At 39.5% G+C, this 25612-nt stretch overlaps 1 protein-coding gene across 1 annotated transcript; it reads left to right on the forward strand.

Moving 5' to 3' along the window:
* On the forward strand, positions 1–25140 carry LOC134742950 (uncharacterized). Its single transcript, XM_063676175.1, has 9 exons — positions 1–1693; positions 2183–2327; positions 3883–4011; positions 8074–8277; positions 8492–8635; positions 13284–13336; positions 13768–13880; positions 14979–15042; positions 23588–25140. The coding sequence occupies exons 1-9, from the start codon at positions 168–170 to the stop codon at positions 24702–24704; spliced, it is 3495 nt and encodes a 1164-aa protein (XP_063532245.1). The 5' UTR covers positions 1–167; the 3' UTR covers positions 24705–25140.
* Positions 25141–25612: the final 472 nt, after the last annotated feature.

Consider the following 25612-nt stretch of genomic DNA (forward strand, 5'->3'; position numbering starts at 1 on the left):
CGCCTGGAGATGTTATGGGGTTAAGTTTGCCGTCGGGGTAAAGTGTGCATGTGTGAGCCATCGATTGGTCAGGGACGGCGTGGCGTACCGTCCGATCATTAACCCAGTTGTGTTCGCGACGCGGCGCCGCCGGGCACGCGACCGGCCGGCTCGCTCAGTCCACCACCATGCAACTGCCGGAGACGGCGCCTCCGCCCCTCGCTCCGCTATGGGACCGTGTCCTCCGCGCCCGGGCGCTGCCGCCGGACCTCGACGTCGAGCTCCTCTACGTCGCTATAAGGGATCGCCTCACGCACCCTGAATGGGAAGTCCGTCTCCATGCTCTTCGCGTGCTTGCTGATCTCCTGCCGCTCTCTGGCAACGCACTAACGTTTCCTTTCGACCAAGTTATAGATAACTTGGGACATGGCTCCCCAAACGTCCGCAAAGCTGCACTAGATGCTTTGAAAGTGTTTTGCTCCCATTGCGAGGACCCAGAATGCGCGGCTAGAGCTATTCTAGATAAGTGCTCTTATCATAACATTAGACCACATTCAGCCGATTTTGACACCAAAGTTAATGTAATAACTGGCTTAATTCTGTCCATTCCTTCAGTCATGGCAATTTTGAAAAGAAGACACCCTGTGTTAGATACGTTTCCTATTTTTCAAACGTTAGGAGATAAGCTTTTTGATCATGTACACAAAGATGTAGCGTTAAGGTCGCTTATTAAGTTAAGAAGAGTTGTCGGCCCGAGAGATTACATGATTTACTTGTCGAGATTAGAACCAAAAGTGCAAGATAAATTTCGTATTTTGTGTGAAGTGTATGATGAAGATTCGCTTGACGTGTACTATGCTCCTAGAAAAACCACTTACCGAGATAAAAACAGCCATCAGCTAGTTAAAATAAACCATGTTTTTAATAGCCCTGTCAGACTATCAACTTGTGATACCTCATCTGATGATTCATATAACCACGTGCCATATTATGGAAATAATTATGCAAAAGTGATAATCGAAACTGAAATAAAATTCGACTCCGATACTGCAATTACGATGACTGTTTTAGAGGAAAATGAGACTGAATCTGAGAAGAATACGGGTAGTGAAGAAGATGGTGATAGTTGCGATAGGAACATGCTGAAATATAGCGACGGGGACTCGGAAGACATGGATGTTGTAGTTAAAAAGGTGCGATTTGGAGGAGAAAGTGTTAAAATTCGCACACCTGACAGCGAAAACATAGCAACGAGTGAAGACGATACTATTCAAAACAAACCTGCAGCCATACAACATTCGCACATCGATGAAGCGTCTATGCAAGTAACACCATTGATTGTGAGTAAAATGAATGAGATAAAACGGGAAGCATTTGAAAGGGAATCGCAAAGCAAACCTAAAAAGAGTGGAATTCCATTACCAGTCATTAACAAACCTCGCAACCCCACTATAGAAGCGACATACAGTAAAGTCAAATTAAAATCGAAATCATTAAGTGAATTATATGATTACTTTAGATCTAAGAACGAAGCACCAGAGGACAAATTAAAAAATTCGGGGTTCACACTGACTTTGACTGAGATACGAACTCCGGATAAACTTCCGAGTCCAGTGGAACCACACAGAGAAGTGGAGGTACTTCATAATCTACAGCGAAGTCCAACAGTGTCTCCTCGCCGAAGATCAACACGGCTACATCTAGAGCAGGATGGGTAAGAAATAGATATGTCTACTACATTTTTTAAATCTTTTCGTAGCCTAAATTGTATATAGTTATTTACTAATAGGGGATATTACTGCAATGTTCTGCCACCAGAGTGCAGCATAAGCCTTTTAGTAAACCATAGAGTATCTTATACATACTGTATTACTGTACCTTTAACAGGTTATTGACAAGTTTTCAGAGATAATAAAATATGACATTGATGCATCAAGGCGGTTTGTTTACAGAGGACCTACTGGGAAACGCGAATCCGAAATTTCGTTACCTGCCTCTTTATCGCTTAAATATGCAAGAGTGACAGAGATGTTAGATAACGAAATTTCGATTTTCTTGTTTCCCAATAGACCGTCATGATTGTGGTAGCGGCGCCCCCTACGCAGAGTTTCGCGTAATATTCCCTATTATTATTGGGTTATGAGATAATAAATAAATGAGATGAGATTAATAATAAGTAATAACTGCTCTTCATTACTCGTAGATTCGTACTAAGCCTTCTAGCATCATCGCCGCCCAAAGAAGAGGATTACCTCTCTCCGCGTGGACCCTCACCACTTCGTGGGCACTACCAATGGGAAGATTTAGGAGTAGTTCCAAAACATATTTCGGATCAATTACACAATACGGTACGTCCGAGTCCGAGAACTATGACTACCTACCTAATAGTACCATCGCCCACACTGTTAACTGTTCATAGCTGGACTGGACCTTATTACAAAAGGCATAAGGTCCACCGCGATGGACAGTTAACAGTGTTGCTGTTTGTACTTACGCCATTAGTTGTGTTAGTAGCTTAGTAGTGACCGCACGTTAGGTACCTATACAGCAATATCCTTGATCGTATGATCGTGTACGGTGAATGAGTGAAATTTATCAAAATTACTTATCAATATTATCATAGTCGCTACCACTTACTGAACTATACCTATAGTTTTGGCAAGTGATTGACTTGACAATTAAATAGAATAGAAAAGAAAGGTGTTTATTTCTCTAGTTTATATGTTACATTATGTCCATCAGGTCGGTGGTGTGTTCGGCCTGTGGGTGTGTCAGCTACTTACAATCTACCTATGTGTGTCTAAAAGATCTGTATAGGTGTCATGTTGTTTGTGCTGTGTGCTTGTTAGTGTGTGCGTACAGAATAAATTTATATAAATTTAAAAGTTGTTTCATATTGTCCTATCTTATAACTATTCTTACAACTAATTTCCTATAATCTATGGGGACGTGGAGCGGTTGCTCGCTTGCTGAGCTGCCGACTCCTGTCTTTTTTTGGTACATAGTCAATTTCTCCTAATCTAGTGTTAGTTAGAAGTGGGTTGTGCTGCCTGTGTCCGATGTAGGCGTTACCAGGGGTATCTAGGTCCGCAATGTGCATTTCCCTGAATCGGCGCAGCATGTCTTCATTTAAGTCTTGTGCGCGGAGGTGCCATGGATCCCAGTCGAGCATCTCCCAGAGTAGTGAAGTTTCTAGGCGTTTTGGGAACTGTCCACTAGTCTTGAGAGCCATTCGATATTGACGTTCAATTCGACAATTAAATAACGATTGCTCTATACTGGTAGTCCAAAACAATGTGTGCGTGTCGGGATCAATTTGCTATAGCGAGCATTCTACTATCGCTTGTTTCAAATTGGGATTAATTGAATGAATCATTGAAATTTGACGAGATTCATGAGATTATGACATATATAGTTTGTCAAAGGACTGTCTCATTTCAAACATAGACAGAGATAATCATGCTATCTTTGTCTGACACTAGTACTAGCACCCAAAAGAAAAGGACGAGTATAGTTTTTTTTTGTTTTTATTTACTGACAATTTGGTTTGACCAACTATAATTCTGACATAGGAAACAGTTATTTGAATAATGCGTAGTCTACCTACTTGACACGAGTTATGATTAATTAATGAAAATACAGTTACGACTTACGGAGCTAGGTTGATTGATGTGTTAATTTTTAATACCTACCTACCTACTCACATTTTTATTCAGGGTGAGTAACCAACATACTTCTATGAAAACTGACACTACGTAAGGATGAGTTGTAATCTATGTTTTAAGCAACCATGGGCACCATGGCGTCAATTTCGGTGAAAAAATCTGCATTGACAGATCCCCATCGATAATAAATTACAAGGGCGCTTGTAAATGTTAATAACCAAAAGACTTTTTCGTGTAGGAAAACTGGATAGCAGCAGTAAAAGCGGCCGACCAGCTGCACAGTGCTCTGCTAGACGCAGAGAACGTGAGGCGCGCGGAGCCGGCCGCGCTCTCGCTTGTACAACACATGTGGGCTTTAAGCGAAGAGGTAATATAGTTGAATACTCGTTGAAAGACTATAGGATAGGAATGAAAACTGGATAGCAGCAGTAAAAGCGGCCGTCCAGCTGCACAGTGCTCTGCTAGACGCAGAGAACGTGAGACGCGCGGAGCCGGCCGCACTCTCGCTTGTACAACACATGTGGGCTTTAAGCGAAGAGGTAGTGTAGTTGAATCCTCGTTGAAAGACTATAGGATAGGAATGAAAACTGGATAGCAGCAGTAAAAGCGGCCGTCCAGCTGCACAGTGCTCTGCTAGACGCAGAGAACGTGAGGCGCGCGGAGCCGGCCGCACTCTCGCTTGTACAACACATGTGGGCTTTAAGCGAAGAGGTAATATAGCTGAATCCTCGTTGAAAGACTATAGGATAGGAATGAAAACTGGATAGCAGCAGTAAAAGCGGCCGTCCAGCTGCACAGTGCTCTGCTAGACGCAGAGGACGTGCGGCGCGCAGAGCCGGCCGCTTGCATACACATGTGGGCCTTAAGCCCGTTCCAGACTACGCGGTTGGTGCCGCGATTCGCGCACGAGTGTGGAGTGGGCTTTAGGTAAGCGAAGAGGTAACCCCCTTAGAAAAACTCAATACTCTCGATAGGATAGAAAACACAACAGAAATTATATGAAATAAAAATGGATCACTCTGTATTAAATTTCCATGCAAACATGCATACCCGGTTTGCATTGGTCTTCCGTAGAGTTAAATCCTAATAAAAACTTTTCACTCCTATATTTGTACTTCTTGATAATCTTGATTATGTTGTCAAAGTTTATTAATGTTCGTGGCCATTTAGATTTTGTCTTTCTCGGCCTAAGAAACTTTACGAGGTGCCCAACAGGTACACCTGATGACTCGCCCGAACTTAACTTTAGAAATAAAAACGGGTGCCCAAAATAATTACTTTTGTAAGTAGTTGAGGAAGAAAAGGTTAAAACAACTAAAGATTTGCACACATGACCAATCAGTGGTTGGATTTGGAGTGGGACCTGTGGCATAACAACCTCAAGCTATACTCCGAATACCCTATTATATTTAACTAGCTTTTGCCCGCGACTTCGTATGCGTGGAATAAAAAGAATAATCTTAATTTTTAAATAAATCTACTTTTTATCACACCCTTCTTTTCACCCTCAAAAGAGATGACTAATTAGTTAAATGCGAACATTCGTTATTTGTAACGAAAGGTCTTATAATCCCTTTTTTAAGAAATTATTTTCTTTTATTTATTAATTTTGTGTCTTCACTTCACTTCCACTTCCAAGTTGGAGAAGTCGAAGAAGTTGAAGTTCAAGAAGTTGGAGAAGTTGAATTTGAAGAAGTTGGAGAACTTGAAGTTGAAGAAGTTGGAGAAATCGAAGTTGAAGCATTTTGGAGAAGCGGAAGTTGAAGACGTTTGAGAATTTGAAGTTGAAGAAATTGGAAAAGTTGAAATTGAAAAAGTTGGACGTTAAAGTGAAGTTCGAGTAGTTGGAGAAGTAAAATAAGTTGTAAATTGGAGAGTTGGAGAAGTAAAAGAGGATGGAGAAGTTAAAAATGTTGGAGAAGTTAAAGTTGAATACTATGTAGAAGTTGGAGAAGTTGATGAAGTTGGAGAAAATGGAGAATTAAAGAATTTGAGGAAGGGGGGAAGTTGAAGAAGTTGAAAACTTTGGAGAAGTTGAAGTAGTTCAACTGCTTTTTATTTCCTCCTCCCCCCCATTTTTAGGATTCCGTACCCAAAGGGTAAAAATGGGACCCTTTTACTAAGACTCCACTGTCCGTCTGTCTGCCTGTGGCTGTATCTCATGAATCATGATAGCTAAACAGTTGAAATTTTCACAGATGATGTATTTTATTTCTGTTGCCGCTATAACAACAAATACTAAAAAGTAGGGAACCCTCGGTGGGCGAGTCCGACTCGCACTGGTTTTTTACACCCTTCCCCACTTTCACCATACCAAATTTCATTTAAAACGGTTCAGCGGTTATTGAGTGAGTTCTGGGATAAAAACTATCCTATGTCCTTCCCCAGGGCTCAAACTACCCCTATCCCAAACTTCAACTAAATCGGTTCAGCGGTTTAAGCGTGATGAGGTAACACACACACAGACAGACAGACTTTCGCATTTATAATATTATATATAAAGTACTAGCTTTTGTCCGCGACTTCGTCTGCGTGGAATCAGTTACAGCAGCTAGAGTAAGTTTAGCGCCTGGATAAAGTGTAATAGCAATCATTCCATTTGAGCATAAGCTTAATTGCTTGACATCCATTATTAGGCAATTCATTAAATCTCTCAATTTCACCCCCCTTTTCACTCTCTTTAGAGATGATTTCCGACAGGATTATGTCCTTCCCCGGACTCAAACTATTTCTATGCCAAATTTCGACTATAGGTACATGGGTTAAGCTGTTTAAGCGTGAAGAGGTAACAGATAGACTTTCGCATCTTCTATCTATACATATAATAAAGCGGAAGAGGGTCGAAAGTCTGTACATGGAAAATATTCGAAAAAAAAATTGGCTGGGGATACTTAGAATCGATAACAGAACACGTTCCAACAGTTTTTAGAATTTTTGTCTGTTTGTCTGTTTATTTGACCGCGCATCACGTGAAAACGGCTGAACGGATTGTGATGCAAACTTTACTAATCTGTCGAAAAAAACCACGGCCAGGTTATAGGCTATAAAAATTTGAGAAATTTCACCCCTAACGGGGTTAAAAAGGGGATAAAAGTATGTATGGGGTTCAAGATTCATTTCAAGCTAGCAATCTGAAACTTCGTAAAAAGATATATTATTGAAATACATGAAAACTAACTTAAGCGTTTTTGAAAATTCATCCCCTAAGGTGGTGAAAAAAAGGTTGAAAGTTTGTATGGAGATCAATTTTTTTTTAGTAACGGCCTTAAAACTTAGTATATGGGCATATTATTATAATACAGGAAAAGTGATTGCAGCGTTTTTTAAAATTCTTCTCCTAACGGGGTTAAAAGGGGGTTGAATCCATTACAAAATGCTTTGAAACTTCTTAGAAAGGCATACTACTCATAATAGACGATTACAAAAAAGTACCTTCAACGTTTTTGGAAATTTAACCCCTCAGGGGGTTGAAAAGGGGATAAAAGTTTGTCTTGAGGTGCAAATTTTATTTTAAGCTTTCCTAGCTTTATTAGCTTTGAAACTGCAAAAAGGTATTGTATTAAAAAGCAAGAAAACTACTTTCAGCGCTTTTGAAAATTCATCCCTTAAGGTGGTAAAAAAAGGGGTTGAAAGTTTGTATGGAAATCAAACATTTTTTGAGTGCGGAACTTGAATCTTTATATAAAAGCACAACGACAACTGGTCACCACAAAAGTACCCAATACCCTACTCAGAAGCCGAAGGGCTTCTTGCTGCAGAGGAAATACTGAGGCCGCCTTGTGTGACTGCGGCCTTGAAGACCAAACTACCCAGCACATTGTTGAAAGATGCCAAAATAGACGTTTCCAAGGCAGCCCGGAGGACCTCTATACCTACCCATCTGACACCTGACCAAAGAATACAATACTCACTAGGAGAAGAACGATAGAGATGTCCCTTTCAAAAGTTATTTTATACGACTAGCGCTCTGGTTGTATAGCATTAACTAAAATTGACAACCCGTTTAGCCTAGCGGGTATTGGCAGTAATCCAGTTTAGCTGAACGGATTTTGATGCAAACTTTACTAATCTGTCGAGAAATTCCCCGGCCAGGTTATAAAAATCTACCCTATAAAAATTCAACCCCTAAAAGGGGGGGGGGGGTAGCCACTACACTCGATTCAGTCGAAGGTTCAGGTCCTAAAATACGGCGTTGCGTGAACAATAGTACATTTCGATGCTAGTGCGGAAAGTATGCCATTACTTCACGAGATATGAGCCGCTTACTGACACAAACCGAATTCCACGCGGGCGGAGCCGCGGGCACAAGCTAGTTTATAATATTTGTATGGATGGATAGTATGGATAAGCGAATGGCACACTAGCTGCGCATTTGCCAGCTGAATGGTCCTATACGATAACATTATAAATAAATACATTCTTGATGCAGGTGTCGGCAGCCAGAGCACCAGCAGAAGGAGCAGTCTGTGCCCTACTGCGGGGAGCCAGCAAAGACTGCGTTAGGCAGCTCCTGCCAGCCTTAGTGGCTAGGATGGGCCGAGAACCGCCACCCACCGCGCTACCTCATGCGATGCTGCAAAGCATACCTTTGCACAATCTCATTGACGTAATCTTCGACCCTGCTGTAATCGGCGTAAGTACCTATACCAAAAGCAGGTTAATTGTGTATCTACCTGCTACAGTAAAGTGGAGTATTCCAGAAATATCTGAACAATCTAACATGCTCTCTTAACGCATTGATAACAGATTGCGACTGAACCTTCATTTTAATTTTTTATTTCATAAATTATGAACATGCATTGCTATCACTACATAATTTGAGTAAAACGTGAGATTATTTTGACCAGATATCTGGCGACACGAAACGAATGCAAAGTACACAACTTCGCGCAGCACTTTGCCTCGCAAGAGCTGCTGGGCCCGCGGCGGTGCTGACCGCTGTTCGGAGACGACTCGCCGACACCGCCAGGGCTGATGTGTTTTGTAATAAGGTAACAGATATAATCTGAGCAAGTCCACCCTTGTCCAGTCAGACGCCAGAAGACGAGCGGACGCAATAAGGTACTCAACTGCGTGCCTCACTGACTGTATAGATTAATTACCCAAAAATTTTTTTCCTTAATAGCTTTTGTTCCATTCGCGTTTTTCCCCATTCTGCTTTTTAACCAGGCGAGTATTGTTTCAGTAGTTAATTTAATCACACGCGTATGTCCCAGTCGCTTTTTTCCCCAAAGAGTAATATTTCCGAGAACATTTCTATCACTACTTAACTAGACGGAGACGGAGACTGAAGCTACCTAACGAACCTAACCTACCTATCTGTCGACTTAGTGTGACTATCGTGAAAACATTTCTCTGTGGGGAAAATAGCGACTGGGATTTACGCGTCGCGTGTGATTAAATTAACTACTGAAAAAATAAACGCCTGGTTAAAAAGCAGAATGGGGAATAACGCGAATGGAACAAAAGCTATTTGGGAAAAAAAAATTTGGGTAGCTAATCTAATCAAGCCTCACTTTGCCTCGCAAGAACTGTCGGGCCCGCGGCGGTGCTGACCGCTATTCGGAGAAGACTCGCCGACGCCGCCGGGGTTGATTTACGGTCAAGGAATTTAATTTCAGTATTATTTTGTACCTTAATGTCATAGTGACAATAGTATGAGGATCCTAATAAATAAAATAAAATAAATAAAAATAGCCTTTATTTCTACTATTACTACCTTACAATAGCTTAACTTACAATTTAATTATGTAGTTACTTTATACTTAAACAATTAATTACTTATATTATATGATTGTTCTTCAACAATTACATATTAGTAATAGTAGTCGCCTCTGTGGCGTAGGCCTCCCCCATGCGTTTCCACATTTCTCTGTCGCGGGCCTTTTGCATCCAGTTGTCGCCAACTATTTGTTGAAATGTATCCCTCCATCTTTTCCTCGGATGTCCAGGATTTCTATTTCCATCATACGGAAACCATTCTGTCAGCCGTTTGGTCCACCTATTATCTTCCATCCTACATATGTGGCCTGCCCATTGCCACTTAAGCCGCCGAGCTTTTATCTTTGCATCCTCTACTTTGGTAACTTTTCTTATTTTGTCATTTCTGACTCTGTCTGATAGTTTTAGTCCGAGCATGCTCCTTTCCATTTTTCTTTGGCAAACATTAATCTTTTCTTCGTCTGCCTTTTTCAAAGACCATGTTTGACAACCGTATGTTAAGCACGGTAGTATTGCCATGTCGAATACCTTTTTCTTTATTCCAATATTAATAGAGCCGTTTTTCATAATTTCTTTATGTCCCCAATACTTTTTCCATGATGTAGATATTCTTCTTTGTATTTCTTTTTCTGTGCTATCTTCAAACAATTTGTCCGAGGTATATGTACTCTTTCACATATTAAATTTTTTCGTTCTCTGTAGTAATATCTTCAGGTTTTCTATTAGTTAAAATCTTTGTCTTAGATTTATTCATTGTTAGTTCAGCTTTCTTGCTCTCCATTGCTAACTCGGTGATCATACTTTCCAGAGCTGATGGACTGTCTGCAAATACCACAATGTCATCCGCGAAACGTAGGTGGCTTAGTAGTTCGCCGTCGACTTTACACCTTTCGCTTCCCAATCTAGACGTCTGAAGATAGATTCTAACACAGCTGAAAAGATTTTTGGGGACAAAGGGTCTCCCTGTCTCACTCCTTTTTGTATAGGGAATTCCTTACCTTCCCGCTCTAATCGTACTTTGGCGTTACACTTTGTATATAAATTTGTTATTATGTTAATGTATTTCTGGTTCACTCCTTGTTGCGCTAACGATTTCCATATGGCTTCGAAATGAAGAGAATCAAACGCTTTCGTGTAATCTATGAAGCACATGTACAAAGGTAGCCTGAATTCTTTAGCCTTTTCTACCTATATTAGTTGAGTTATAACTTGTATATTATCTACGGTCGAAAAAATTTTGCGGAACCCCGCTTGCTCGCGCGGTTGGCATTCGTCCAACGTATTTGTTATTCTGTTAAGTATAATTTTCGAAAACACCTTATATATATTTGTCATGAGACTAATTATTATTGGTCTATAATTTCCGAGCTCGCTCCTATCTCCTTTCTTATGCAATAGTATTATAGTCGATCTAGACCACTGTTCCGGTGTTTTCTCTGATCTTAGGATATTGTTGAAAATTACTTGTAGAGGTCTCAGTAGTGAAGTAGACAGGGATTTTAACAATTCATTTGTGACGTTGTCTTGTCCGGGAGCCTTTCCATTTTTTTGAGTTTTTATTGCATATTCTATCTCTGAGATAAGAATTTCTGGGGGCTCGTTGTCGGTGTCGTTTTGGAATTTTCTTGGGTTTGATTGAGAAGCATTCGATTCAAAAGAATAGAGTTCCTTATAAAATATAGTCGCTTCATTTATGATGTCCAGGCGTCCAGTTTTCTTGAACCCCTGTTTATTTTTCACCGTTCCTGTCCACTCTGACTTGTCACTCATTTCTTTGTAGGCTTTACGTAGCGCCCCTTTTTTACCTACGAAATATTCGAATATTTTTTGTCTCGTTTTTTTCTTATGATTTGTTATGTTTCTGGTAATTTATTTGCTAATTATTGTTATTCTTGACTTTACCTCTTTTGTTCTTTTTGTTTTATACAGTAGTTTTCGTTGGTCTAAGAGTTCTTTTGTTTCTTGACTAATATATTCTTGTTCTTTTTTCTTCTGTTTCGGTAACTGATTGATAATTTCTTTTAGCTCGTTTTCAATTTTATCATATTGTTCTTGTACTTCTGTGGATGATTTAATTGAATTTAGAAATTTATTCTCCCAGTATTCGGCAGTTTCTGTGGTCAGTATTGAAGTTTAGGTTTTTTATTATGTCGAAACCTTGGATACGTTTTGGTTGGTTTGTTAATATGTAGTCAATTTCGTTGAGGTGCTTCCCGTTTGGAGAACGCCACGTCCACTTTTTTTGCGGTTTGCATTTGAACATACTATTAACGAACACAAGATTATTTTGTAGGGCGAAATCTAATAGTTCTTGGCCGTTGGGGCTTCTTTTTCCGTGAGAGTATTTTCCTATATGTTTGTCTTCGCCTTTTTGAGCTTTTCCTATTCTAGCGTTGAAGTCGCCCAATATGATAGTATTCTTCGATTTCGTATAGCTTAGAGCAGATTGAACCGTGTCGTAGAATAGCTGTGATTAGTCTCTTGTGTATGCTTCCGTAGGCGCATAGCATTGGATAATTGACCAGGTAGAGTTTTCTGAAGTTTGTAGTTCCAATATCGCCACGCGATTGGAGAAGCTTTTTAAGCTGAATATGTTGTTTTTCAGGTGTTTTTTTATTAAGAACCCGACACCGTTTCTGCCCTTTAAACCAGCTGTATGGTATAATATAAAATCAGTATACTCTTCTATTTTCTCATGTTCTCTTCTCGTTTCACAGATACCTATTATGTCCCATTTTATTGATTTTGTAGCGTGTCTCAATTCTTCTATTCTGCTCCTAATAGGATCCTAATAGCGACTTTCATATTGCTTGTCACTGTGACAAGGTACGAAATTAAATGGTACTGAAATTATATTCTTTGACTGTATAAGGTAACAAATAGGTATAGGTAACATCTGAGCACGATATTCTTGTTCGGATTACCTCTATACACGCAAAAGTGTACGCAAGGAACACAAGTTGCCTCGCGAGACCTGCCGCAGCCCGCAGCGGTGCTGACCGCAGCTTGGAGAAGACTCGTTGACACCACTGTATGTGTTCTGTTGATAAATAGTTATTTGTGCAACAAGAGAGGGAAGTTGGTTTTTCTTGCGAGTGTTTATCTTGAGTCCCGAGAAAGCGAAGTGAAGAAGGGAGTGACGAAAGTAGGCTTGTTCGAGCTGCTGAGGTGAACAATCAATTTCCCTGTTTCTAATAGCGGTTGTTGGAGTCCGTCTAATCTAAGTCTTAGTCCGGCCGGATGGAATTAGCTGTGGATAGAGTCGATTGGTACACGACACACGACACCAAATAAAATATTATCAAGTCTTTTAGTGCCAATAGATAATAGGCTAGATGACAAATTTTTATTAATGGTATCAATCGAGCAGGATTATTTTTAGGATCAAATGTCTGTACCCATTGCATTAAAGCAATACAAAAGTCAGAAATGAAAGTCAAACCCCGACAGTCGTACTTCACTCGCGAAACGCTTCTAACAAAACGATAAATGAACGTGACATCAAGTTCACTGAGAGCCCATTTTGAATGTACGGACAAAATAAGATAATTGCGTTTTTGTCGGTGAAATATTGCGTTTATGTATATAGTTGCGGTACAATAATTTTTTTTGGATAAAATGTAAGGATGTAAGATGTAAATGTAAGGGTGTAATGGTGATACCCTTACTTTTTTCCTTTTTGGAAGTTGAAAAATTACTTAAATTTTGAAACTTTCAAGTCCTGTATTTTTGTATTATTTCCATATATTGTTTTAATATCTACATTATTGTGATAAATTGCTAATTTGCTATCTATGTTACTAGATTTTGTTATTAAATTCAACATGTGTCATCATCCCTATTTCGTCTGTAATGTAACAAAACTGAAATAGTTGTATTGATTGTCGTAGCAGTTATTGATATAAAGTTTTATTTCAGTTACGAGAACGACTCAGTAAGCCTATCGAGAACAGACCCAACCACGTGTCAAGGTAAATAGCCTTAGTCCTCAGCTATACTTACTTAAAACATTTAGCTGATACATTACCGAATTATATATGGAAGTATATTTTAAGAATGAGCACTTGAGCAGTCACTGATAGTATTTGAACACTGTGGGAACATTTAATAAATACCCTCGATGGGCTCAAACTGATGCAAGGCTTAACTTATGAAAGTTATGAACAAACTAGACAGGACATTTTTGTTTTTCAATAGACGTATCCACACAGAAAAAGCTGCCTCGTGGGGAAATTTCCGCGCGAATACAGTGTTGATGTATCTTGACCGAGACAAACGCACACCTAGCGACCGAGCTACTTCACACGGCTAATTCCACGCGAGGCGGCTTTTTGCTCGGATCCGAGAGATCTAGAATGCTCTAGACGAGGAGTTTGCGCGACACCGATTGTTTTTGATTCAGGAGCTCCCTTCTTCCGGTGCCTGTGCGAAGACGCGCTCGCTCGACACCCTCGCCTGCGGCTCCGCCTCCGCCTAGACGATTGAGGCCATTACCAGACTCTGCTCCATTACCAAGTAAGTGCTCTAATAGTTATTTGTTTTACAATTTTGCCACTGAGTGAAACACGAAATTTTTCACCACAGCAATACAAGGAAAATACTATTTAACTTATCTGTAAAATATCAAACAAAATCAAAGCAAATCGATTCAAAATGAATGTTATTAAATATTTATCATTCTAAATCATCATTTAAAAGTGAATTCTACCAGGAAACATAAAAAAACACATACATATTACTAATAAATAATATTAGGAGAATGTGACATTTGGCGTAAGTGCGAACTTCGGTTTTCGGAAAAATGAAAATAAATTTAAGCTCTAACTAGTAGGTACAGTCAAGGGCATAAATATATATAATTATTCCCAAAGTTTCAAAAATATGTGTACGCTCTTACACCTTAGACAATAAAGTCGTGTTCACATATTTTTGAGCCATTTGTCTGGATCGATATTTTTGCCTTCGACTGTACCCATTACCCATGCCGTAAGCATACGCATGGAGGTTGTGGGTTCGAGCTCGAGCCGGGGCTCGTACCAATGAGTTTCTCGAAATGTAAGATGAAGTTCATAAGGTAAGTCTGCCTATACCATTAGGTGTGTTCAATTTGCAGTGAAACAAGTTCACTTACAACTCCAAATTTTGTAAACACTGTCGTTTTTGAGCTTGAATCGCCTCGTGCTGATTTTTTACTAGTGTTTTATTCGACATGCGGAAAAGTAACTCCCGAACGCCGCTTTTCTAAGGTCTCACCATGTTTTTCCCGTTTATCACTAAACACAACGAATATAAACGATTCTGACAAACACATACCATGTGAATGACGTTTAGTCGTTTAGTCACTGCTAAAAAACATTGCCCATATACCTACAGTGTGGAAAAAAATTATGGGCCCTGTAGGGACCTTAAACCCTTCAGTTAGCTTATTTTACTTAAAGGAAACATTCTTTTATTTTTAAAAAGAATCAAAACTGCATTAAATAAATTTTCATTATTTTTTCAATGTTGCTTGTCTAAAAATACTCACTCATGAAGGTTTGAAGTGAAGGTGATTACACCTGAGATGAGGAATGCATGTCTTACAAAGCCTAAAAGTTTGTTTTCACTCAACAGGTATTTCACAAGCAAACGGGGAGTCTTTACACAAAGCTTTATCGCCGATTCCATTAAGTGACAAGTAAGTAGGTATCAACAATTATTATTTCCGTGTAGAAATACGTTACCGTTGAAGTAGGTACTTGAAGTCAATTGGTTTCTCAATTTCCGACATGCCAGGGTCAATATTCTTGTAGTTCAATACCACGATGGCACGAATCGCCCTCAAATGTTTGATCAATTATCTAGTGCTTATTTAAAATTTATAATGCCTTGTTTTATATTAACTTGGATATTGACCTTGGTGTCTTGGAATCTGAGATTCAGCAGTTGCATTTAGGTATATTGCTATAGTTTAGCAAGATAACAATCCCTAATTTTAAACACAGTACAATGTATTTATTTATCTCGATATTCACGATGAGATATGTAAATTACAGTTCTGGTTAAAATATAGTATTGAAACAGGGTTTTGTTATTGGTCCTACGAGCCAGATGAATAGGTGCGTTTTTGGGGTTCATTGTGTCAGCTAATTTCAGCGGCGGAGTTATACATACTCGTTGGGCAAACCAAAACTAATTTAGACATGATATTTAATTGATTCTGCAGAATAAGGTGCTAATAGTGCTGTCCTCAAACTAAATGACGGCTAAAGCCAGAGTCAGTATTGGGCTTTAGCCGCCTCTTAGTTAAATGATGCCACATCAATCAGACCGGTAGCCGGTTATCATAAAATGGTTTTTATGATTTCAAACAATCTTGAGATTTTAGTATTCGTAAATGTGTTTTAACTTACACTATAGCTACTAAAAATTGATATGCACAGAGTAGGCCTCAATATTTGACCCTTGGCATTTTTTTTTAATTTTAGTATTTATAGTTAGTTATAGGCAAATATACAACTTTGTTACCGTCCCTGCCCTTTCACTCATAATGACAACTTTGTTACCTTTAAAAAAATCGCACTTAAACTATCGTGAGACAAACACATCACATCGCGTTGGCAGTGCACGACGTACAACCGCCGCGGACAATCGTGCCTGAGGATGTATTCCCAAAGAATCCGAAACATGTCGCCAAAAGCGACTAAAAATAATAGTGAGTAAAAACCGTACTGATAAATATTTTTTCTACTCGTCGAGTATAATCTGTGTATTACGACTTCATATGCAACACTACAACCTTACTCTTTTCAACGTTGGATAGTCTATGGCACTTCCGACTTAAGCATAAGAATTTTATCGATACGGTTTAGTCAATTATAAAAATTTTGAAAATAGAACTTCATACATTTCAGTAAAATATTTCTTGTTTAAGGAGACTCGATTCAATGCAAATTAGCCTACTTAAACACGCTGCTGCGTCGCATCTGCTTTGTGATTGGTTGGCCAACAATTGCTTCATAAGTCATAAACGCGCATGTGACACCCTTCATATAGCAACATCCATATCCTACGAAAACCGCTTAGCGTTGCTTGTTAGTCTCCATAGGCTACGGTGGCCAAAATCGAAAAATAAACTTTCTTAAAATTGAATTTAGCGCGGAGCAGGTACCAGGGCCTCATGAGTTACGAGGAGGTGTCGTTGACCAACCCGCCGGGGGCGCCGGGCCCGCGGCGGCCGCGGCCGGTGCGCGTCCGAGTATGAAGGTATCGCGGGTCGCGGCAGCTCGCGTATCTTAGCTGTATACTTTTGGTTTGTTTACCTAAGTATATTATGATTCTACTAGTTGAAAGTATTATTTTTTTGTCTCGTAGAAAAAGTATTGTATACAATAGTGATATAATCAAGCTGTTCAATCTCGTACCTTAACTTAAGCAACTCAGCAAGCTTCGTTGCTTAAACACGGTACTCGACTGAAAAGCTCTCTATTATATCACGATTGTATAAAATACTATTTACTTTGGTTACAATAAGGTATCGTTAGTGCAGCATTAAAATGTGTTTTATATTGATATATTATACACAATTAAACAAATGACATAATTTACAAATATTAAAATCAAATAATTTATTCTGGGGACAAAAATACCTGCAGTAAAAAGTAGAATAATGATGAAGTTGAATGATGAATGAATGATGAGGTGTATTGCCTCTTCAATGCAATTTATATCGCCAAAATGCAAAAACGTAGATACTGAGATAACACGTGAATCACGTGATACTAGCCCCAAGCATCGACAATATCATTATATTGTATTCATATAGGTAAAAAACCGACCAAGTGCGAGTCGGACTCGCGCACGAAGGGTTCCGTACCATTACGGAGAAAAACAGCAAAAAAATCACGTTTGTTGTATGGGAGCCCCATTTAAATATTTATATTATTCTGTTTTTAGTATTTGTTGTTATAGCGGCAACAGAAATACATCATCTGTGAAAATTTCAACTGTCTAGCTATCACGGTTCATGTGATACAGCCTGGTGACAGACAGACGGACAGACGGATGGACAGACGGACAGCGGAGTCTTAGTAATAGGGTCCCGTTTTTACCCTTTGGGTACGGAACCCTAATAACTTAGCTAAAGCCCCTTTTGAATGTGTGTGAAGTGTTCGAATAGACGTTCCATTTTTGAAGTTTGTAATATAACGTATGGTTTGCAAATTCATTGTTTGCTTGTCTTTCAAATTTGATTACCTTTTCCTGTCCAATTATGATTTTATTGTCACGATAAGATATAAATAATTGTCGATTTCGAGTAACTGTCTTCTTATTTTTTGCTTCATTCATGAAAATATGCTATATAGTTTAATACAGAAGTACTTTAAAATTTAAAAACATCGTATTTGAGATCAGCTAGGCAAATATGGCACCATTTCCTAAACTCGGTAGACGGTAAACCACTTCATATCCAAACGAAAAAGAGCTAATTTGTAATAGTTATTTGTTATACAAGGGTGCAAAGTTGTATTTTACCCGCGAGTGTAGAATTGAAACACGAGCAAGCGAAAGGATTCTATAGGTGAAAAATAGAATCCTGAGCGTAGCGAGTGTTTCAACACACGAGAAGTAAAATACATTTGCGCCCGTGTGTAACACAAAACTTTTCACCTCACTATAGCGAGGAAAGTGCAACATCCACTGGCGTTAGATCATCTTCATCACTGGAATCACTCATTTCTTTACGATATTATAACAGAAAACTCTGGAAGTTGTGTTGTGTGTGTGGAAGTCGGTGAGAAAAGGTTTTAAGTAAAAAAATTGTTGTCAATGTTGACATTTCTGATGTATGAAATGTCAACGATGCGTTTTGAAATTGCATCGACTCAACTTGTGCGTTCAGAATTATATTTAACATCATTATAAAAAAACAAACGTTTCTTATGGAATTTTAAGGTTTATGACTTAAAATCATTAAATAAAGCTAAATTTGGTATTTTTTATTAGATTCTCAAACCATTTATTTAATGATAATTAATATCGAACGAACCATTATCATGAGCGTTTTACGTTTTGTTATCTGTCAAGCTACTTAAACACGCTTCATCCAAGGTCAAATTACTTTCCCCACTAGTGGATAAAACGCGTTTTTCCCCGCTTGTATTGAAGGATAAACGACAACTTTCCGAGCTAGTGAGGGGAAAAAATATTTCCAAGAGGCATTATTTGATCACCCTTAAATAAATCTAACCGAAAATACGCATTACAGTAAAAAAGTTCAATCAAGAGACACCTTATATTAAATATTTATATAATTTATTATGCATACTTATGCGGGTTTTTTTTTGCAAACTGTACACGCACACACACGAGAAAGGGCTTTAGTAAAGTTTTTTTACCTATAACTAGGTGCTTCTTATATTCAGTCACCCACGTACGTACGATACGTTGCCCAAAGAACCCCATAAAAATGTCTGACACAATCTTATTTAGATCTTCACAATCTTAGAACCTTAATATGTATAGGTAGTACTTACCTAACGAGTCATATGTCATGGCTTTACCTACATGGTCCTTCGAACCGGATTACTTTCTGTGGCCCATTTCTCGAACAGATTTAGTTCATGAATTGCCAGTGTCTAAGTTTAAATAACAAAACAAAATAATATTATAATTTTATCATGCTCGCATTGGATACCTAATTTTAATTTTACTTGTACGTGGCAACACTTCTGTCACCCAAAAGTAGAAGGGGTTTTAAATATGTCTTCCATTAGCGTGTCTTATCGATATTGCACTGTGTGTCAAAGCAAGAGAAAGGCCTTTATTTACAGATATCGACACGACATGCATGTTTCGACATTCTCAATATAAATACAAAAAACTTAAGCGTTTCGGCAAATAGCGTGCTTGCTGCTAGCTCATACTCGTAGTCAGTATTTAGGGCACACTTGCAGTTTTCCTTTGATCTGATAGCAAGAACTGACCAAATGTCTAGACTCCAAGGCTACCTATTTCTCGCGATTCGTAGTTTCCGTTCCTATTTCCACGCGATCAAGAATTTTAATGAGCGAGGATTCTAAAGCGTAGAGCTAATAAGCTAAAAATACAAACTAATAAGTATGTTAAAAACTGTTGGTGGTGTATTTGGAGTGTCGATTGTTATCAGTATAAAACTGGCACAAACTACCATGCCAATTACGTTTGTTTCGAGTCAGTCACCCCTATTTGGCTCGGTTAATCGACATGAGTGATTATGACGAATGTCGGTAAAATGCCTTCGAGGCCGAAGTAAATAAAACATTTAAAGAAATCGCGTAAAATTTGGCCTTTGGAAATGTCAACGTTCAAGCCTTTTTATGGCCAAGGCTGCATACTACATATTTTTATTTACGGCGCTTAGTTTCTTGAGAATATACAATAACGCAGCTTCAATAATAATATAATCTTAAAGATTTTAACTATTTATATTTATTTTATCATGTCATCGAATGGTAATATGACCTATGAATGAAATAAACTCTCGTTAGACATTGTAGGACTAAGACTAAAGGTAATGTAGCTACTAAATAGAACCCCAAAGCAATACCAAGTTGCAATATTTGAAAAAATCGATAATTTTATTCATTGTGTAAAGAGGTAACTAGGTTTTTTTAATTACCACACGGGGGGCATAAGGACAAACGAGCTTATTCATCAACATTGGTAAAGTGGAGTCACGTAGCTGACGTAGCCTATACTAAATAGGGCCTATATTAAATGAAAATAATAAAATAAAATAAAAACTGTTAAATTCGGACCATAAACATCCATAAAAATGTTAGTTGAAACTTAAATTTAGGTACATTACAAACTAGTAACGGCCAATAATATAATATCACCTCCATGTTTTTACGGTATAACTTTTTTTTATATATTTGTGAGTGACTTCCACCTCACTGTTTTAGGTAGTCTAGAAGTATTCCTTTGTTCGGGCGATCAGAAAAATTGGTCTTGGTTTTTTCATAAATGTTTTGTTAACTTCATTTTTTTACTAGAGGTTTTTTAGTAATATGCTGAGTATCCTATTCTAATTCACACTATTTCATTGCAATATTCATCATATATTTGTATAAAATGACCTGTAAAATATGCAATCTACAAACTAACCTATATTGTTTACTCTATACAAGCTCATACAAAAACACTCAAAGGTGATATATTATTGGCCGGTACTGTATGTTAGTAATATTCGTACTTTATGTAGGTACAGAACAACAGGACAAGAGGCATAAAGACTTATAGACCGCGGGTCAGGAACAGATTTCCATGACCAATCGCCTCCCGGGCGAAAACTCCTATAGTGGTGGTGGCTATGTATGATGAACCCTCGTGAACGTCAGCTGCCGCTCTGTTTGTGGGTTGAGGAATGGCAGCAAATAATCTATAAAAAAAAATTATCATCACCTCCCGCTTGATACTTTATCAGATGATAGTTTTGATGCTATTGTGAATAAACAAAATCGTCAGCCGATTGTATTGCTGTGGAAAGACCGTCAGCTGGTCACATGAACATGTAAAAAAGAAAATTCTTTTGAGTCATCGGCGTCATCACCTCCTGTTTGATACTTTGTCAGATGATAGTTTGGATGCTATTGTTAATAAAACAAATCGTCAGCTGGTTGTATCGCGGTGGAAAGACCGTGTTACGCGTTTCGGTGGCTGCCTTTCCTCAACAGGAGCGGCAGCTGACGTTCACGAGGGTTCATCATACATAGCCGTTAACCGCTATACGAGCTTTCGCCCGGGAGGCGATGACTGACGAAATTTGCGCCTGGCTCGCGGTCTATTACCCTATTTGTCCCTTCCAATTATGACACTGACCCAGTATTTTGTAAGCTGGCAGTCGAGACGTTCGGCCAACTACTATACAATATTACTATACTATAGGGCCTATAGCCACTTTGTTTTGCAGAGGCTTCACATGCGCGTTGAAGATGTAATGTAGGAAGGTAGGCTTCAAATTATAGTCTACAGGCTTCTAATATATCTGAAGAAAAGAAAAGCGATATAAAAGCGTAGGTTGCGCTTATAAAAACCCACATTCTATACCTAATAAGTCCTTTGCTTCGGTAGCTAATTGATATTTGATACATAGGTACGAGTATGTGCTACCGTCTTTCAAATTCGACAGCCATATCATGATGGATATCAATTACGCACGTTACCCACGAATCTACGAGTAATAACCTCAAGTATAATTGTAGAATGTGTAATTGCGTGCCACAGGCCACCATCCATGCCACCAGTAACCTACATTTCGGGCCTAAAATTATTGCCGGCTTTCATTCTCGGCGTTTATGGTTGACCCATTTACGGTATCGGCGGATCGCCCCACTTCACTAGGCAAACCTAACAGTCGCTTAATAGGTCTTAAAATACGATTAACTTTCTGAAGTCAAATAATAGGTACCTACCTATAGCTAGGAAAACACATAAAGTTATTACAGGTTGTGGGCTGTAAAACATGAACATAAAGGGTACTTACAGTTAAATAGATATTTAAAGGAGTTGATTTGCAGGCATTCAAATATGCTGCACTGAGTATTACTTGCGGCTTGTTTATGTAATAGGTACGGGTACATTAGGGACCAGCAATACCTACCTATTTACGAGTATGTGCGACTTTTGGAAATTTTCCGCGACTTACACACCAGTGGAGTGGCCTATCCCACAAAACTTACAATTACAATTTTACAAGTGTCAAGTTACAAGTTTGTAATAATACAAGTGTGCGTACCACAAAATATACAAGTAACAGTAGTGAAAAATTCTTACATATATGTAAATTGTATCGACAAGTCTACAATTTATTGTATCACAAAACTTTACATACGATACATATATTGTCCGGAAAATGTACAAATTTGTAGCTGACAATTGTTTTGTGCTAGACTATATTGTAGTAATAATTATACATATATGTAGAATTGTACCTACAAGTTCACAATTCTCTAAACGTGTGTCCCACTCTCTTGCTAAGTATACGAATACTAGTAAATGCAGTATATTTTATCATATTTAGCGATTCCAACCCTTTGTACCACAAAATGTAAATATATAGACTAACATAATAAATATAAAAACTAAAAATAAAGATTACTCTCTATAAGTCGAGCGAGCGAGTACTTAAATGGGTTTTTGACATACACCTCTATGCTAGCTCTATGCGACCAACATAGTTTTTTATTTCACTGGAAGTGAAACTACCTTTAGAAACTACCTTCAACATCAAAGGAGCTAAATAAATTGTTACAGATTTGTAGTTGTAACATTACAATTTTTCGCTTGTATATTCACAAATCAACAATCCTACAATTATGTAGCTGTCGTGACATACCTTTATTCTTTGTGATACGCTTTCACAAAAGTGACATATTTGTACACTGCTAACTTGTAACGAATACATATTTGGAATATTTTTTTGTGGTACATTTTTTTGTTTACAATTTAACAATTTTGTCAAATTGTACACTTGTAAAGTTTTGTGGGATAGGTCACTGCAATGTAACATTTATAAATCGGTTGATTTAATATACCTACTTTACAAATTACCTACTATATAGGTATGATTCAGAAAGCAAAAATGGTAGCAAAATCTCGCTCTCAAGGCTCTACTGGCAAAAATGAAATTCCTTTTTAACACAAATTCTTCATGTACCTTAACATTAAGAGTGAATCGCATAATTAACGAACGCCAAGGCCATGGCGCATTTTTACATTATAATGGTTACACGGTGACTTGACATCAAATTTTTGCTAATGGTGGGGTTAGTTATTGTTACTTTGTTCCGCCGGTGATCGGGGGAAATTCCGAGAATGTTACTTAATTTGCATAATATGCAGGTATTAGAGTGGTGAGTTCATCAACATGTGGTGGCGATCGATCGGTAGGTGTAGGTACGCATGGGCGTCGGGTGTCGGGCGGCGGGCAGGTGTCACAGGCGCGGCAGTCGCGGAGGCGCCGCCGCGGTAGGCGGCCATGCTGCCCCCCCTGCGGCTGTGCTGCTGCGCGCGCCCCCGCACCGGCGTCGCGCCCGCGCCCTCGTCGCCGCTCGCGCCCGACCTCGTCGCCGACCTGCCCGACCACACGCGGTAAACATGCACAAGCCCCGCCGCCCCGGCATTTGACACCCGTCACGACAGGCCCCTAATTAGGTGATGATTAAACGCATGACAAACTCAACTTGCCCTTCTTATTACAGAGATTCGAGCGCGCTCACCGCTACTTGTGAAGATGTCACTGAAGAAAAAAAGATATCGTCGGAAAGCCTGATTTTCGGAGAAACCACTATCGTAGACATTCCTGTAGACGAAATTGATAATGCGCCGCCCGCACCGCACTCGCCGTCTATTTACGTCGAAGATTATTCGGAGAAGTCGATTAAAGGCGTCGATTCTCAGAATGAGAATAGTTTGAAAGACAATAATTCGCTTCAAAGTAACGATGATGTTGGTTCGCAGAAATCATTAAGCTACGAAAGAGCCGAATCGCCTCTTTCACGACCTCAGAGCAGACTTTCTTCGCCCAGTCCGGTGTCGGCTAGGAGTAGAAGTGAATCTGCTAGCCCAATTAAAAGCGGTCAACGGTCGCCCGACCCCACGAGCAACGTTTACGACCAGAAGCCCGCGTGCGAACGCGACGTGCGTTCGGCGCTCACGGAGTGTATAGTACCCGCTAAACACGAGGATTGGGAAGTCATAGTGAATGCATTAACTGAAGCCGAGCGACTCGCTTCGGACAGCGGAGCGCGGGCACCGGCGGCGAGCTGGCGGGCGGTAGTCCGCTCGACGGCAACTCACGTTAAGTCGCTGCGTTCTCGCGTAGCCCGAACCGCGTGCTCCACCATGGGATCTCTGTTCGAACATCGAGGTCGGTCGCTGGACCCCGAGTTGGAGGATGCGGCGACGGCGCTGCTGGAGCGCTGCGCGGACGTGAATCGGTTTCTGCGAGCGGACGCCGCTTTGGCGCTGGTGCGCGTGGCATGCGGGAGCAGCAGCGCGCGGGCCGCGGTGGCGCTGGCGCGGAGAGGCGCGTCGCACCGCGCCGGGCCGGTGCGGGCGGCGACGGCGCAGGCGCTGACGCGGCTGGTGGAGCGGCGCGGCGCGGCGTGCATGCTGGACCTGCCGGCCGAGCCGCGTACGCTGCTGCTGCGCGCGGCGGGGGAGCTGCTCGGCGATGCGTGCGCCGAGGCGCGCCTGCACGCGCGGCTACTCTGCCTCGCCCTGCTCGCAGACACGCGGTTTCGGCCGATGCTCAAAGAATCCATGCAACCGACCCGATATAGAGCCATACAGAAATTTGTGGATAAATTGCGATGACCATAAAGTTATACTTATAGGTATATGACAATTTATGATTCCGGACCTACAATATATAAATGACTAACCATTTTTGGTTAAAATAAGGCATACTTGGCACCGTACATCTAGCTCCATCCATATCGTGATATTGTGCTAAGTATTAGATTAACAATAAAATACAAATTTCAATACTAAGTAAATTTAAATAGGTACTTAAATGTAATAAAGTGTCTTATTCAAATGTGCATTAAAATGACTGAATTGTGCGAAAGGTATTTTTGTAGCTAAATAATTCTTATTTAATACGAATAAACATTTTATTATGAATCTATTGTTAATATTGTTATCCTTCATCGGAGTGAGCTTTCTTGAAAATAATATACATTCCTCAAACTTATATATGTATTTGTTTATAAGATTTTAATAGAAGAAAATTAAACACACAAATTATAAATCAATGTATTTTAATTTTACGAATCAGTTGTTGATCCCTCGACACATTTTACCATTAGCGTGACCCTTCTACGGCTACGGGTTTTTCGCCGCGCGCCGCTAGAACAAGCTACGGGGCGTTTTCCGTAGCGCTACTATACGATACGAGCTCGAGTTAGCCAGGGCCACAGAATAACTAATAGTACTCCAGGGCTTCCAAATACCGGACCTTTTGCAATACCGGTATTGGCAACTTTAATACCGGGATCCCGGGATTTTTTGAAGAAAAAAAATAGGAACCAAGTAACTGAAATAAAAATACTATTATTTTGCATGCGTATATATAGTATTTTTAACAATGATAATAATTATTATTAGAATACAAGAAAAGTGATTACAGTGTTTTTAAAAATCCATCCCCTAACAGGGTTAAAAAAGGGTTGAAAGTTTGAATACATTACAAATGCTTTGAAACTTCATAGAAAGGCATAATA

Source organism: Cydia strobilella, chromosome 1, assembly GCF_947568885.1.
Source record: "Cydia strobilella chromosome 1, ilCydStro3.1, whole genome shotgun sequence".
NCBI classification, from domain to species: domain Eukaryota; kingdom Metazoa; phylum Arthropoda; class Insecta; order Lepidoptera; family Tortricidae; genus Cydia; species Cydia strobilella.

Bases quoted from the DNA above. Each gene is read 5' to 3' on its own strand.
- LOC134742950 (XM_063676175.1), top strand. From the start codon at position 168: ATGCAACTGCCGGAGACGGCGCCTCCGCCCCTCGCTCCGCTATGGGAC. The intron at 8,278-8,491 runs GTAAGTACCTAT...TATTTTGACCAG, and splicing joins TCGACCCTGCTGTAATCGGC to ATATCTGGCGACACGAAACG. The intron at 8,636-13,283 runs GTAACAGATATA...GTTTTATTTCAG, and splicing joins CTGATGTGTTTTGTAATAAG to TTACGAGAACGACTCAGTAA.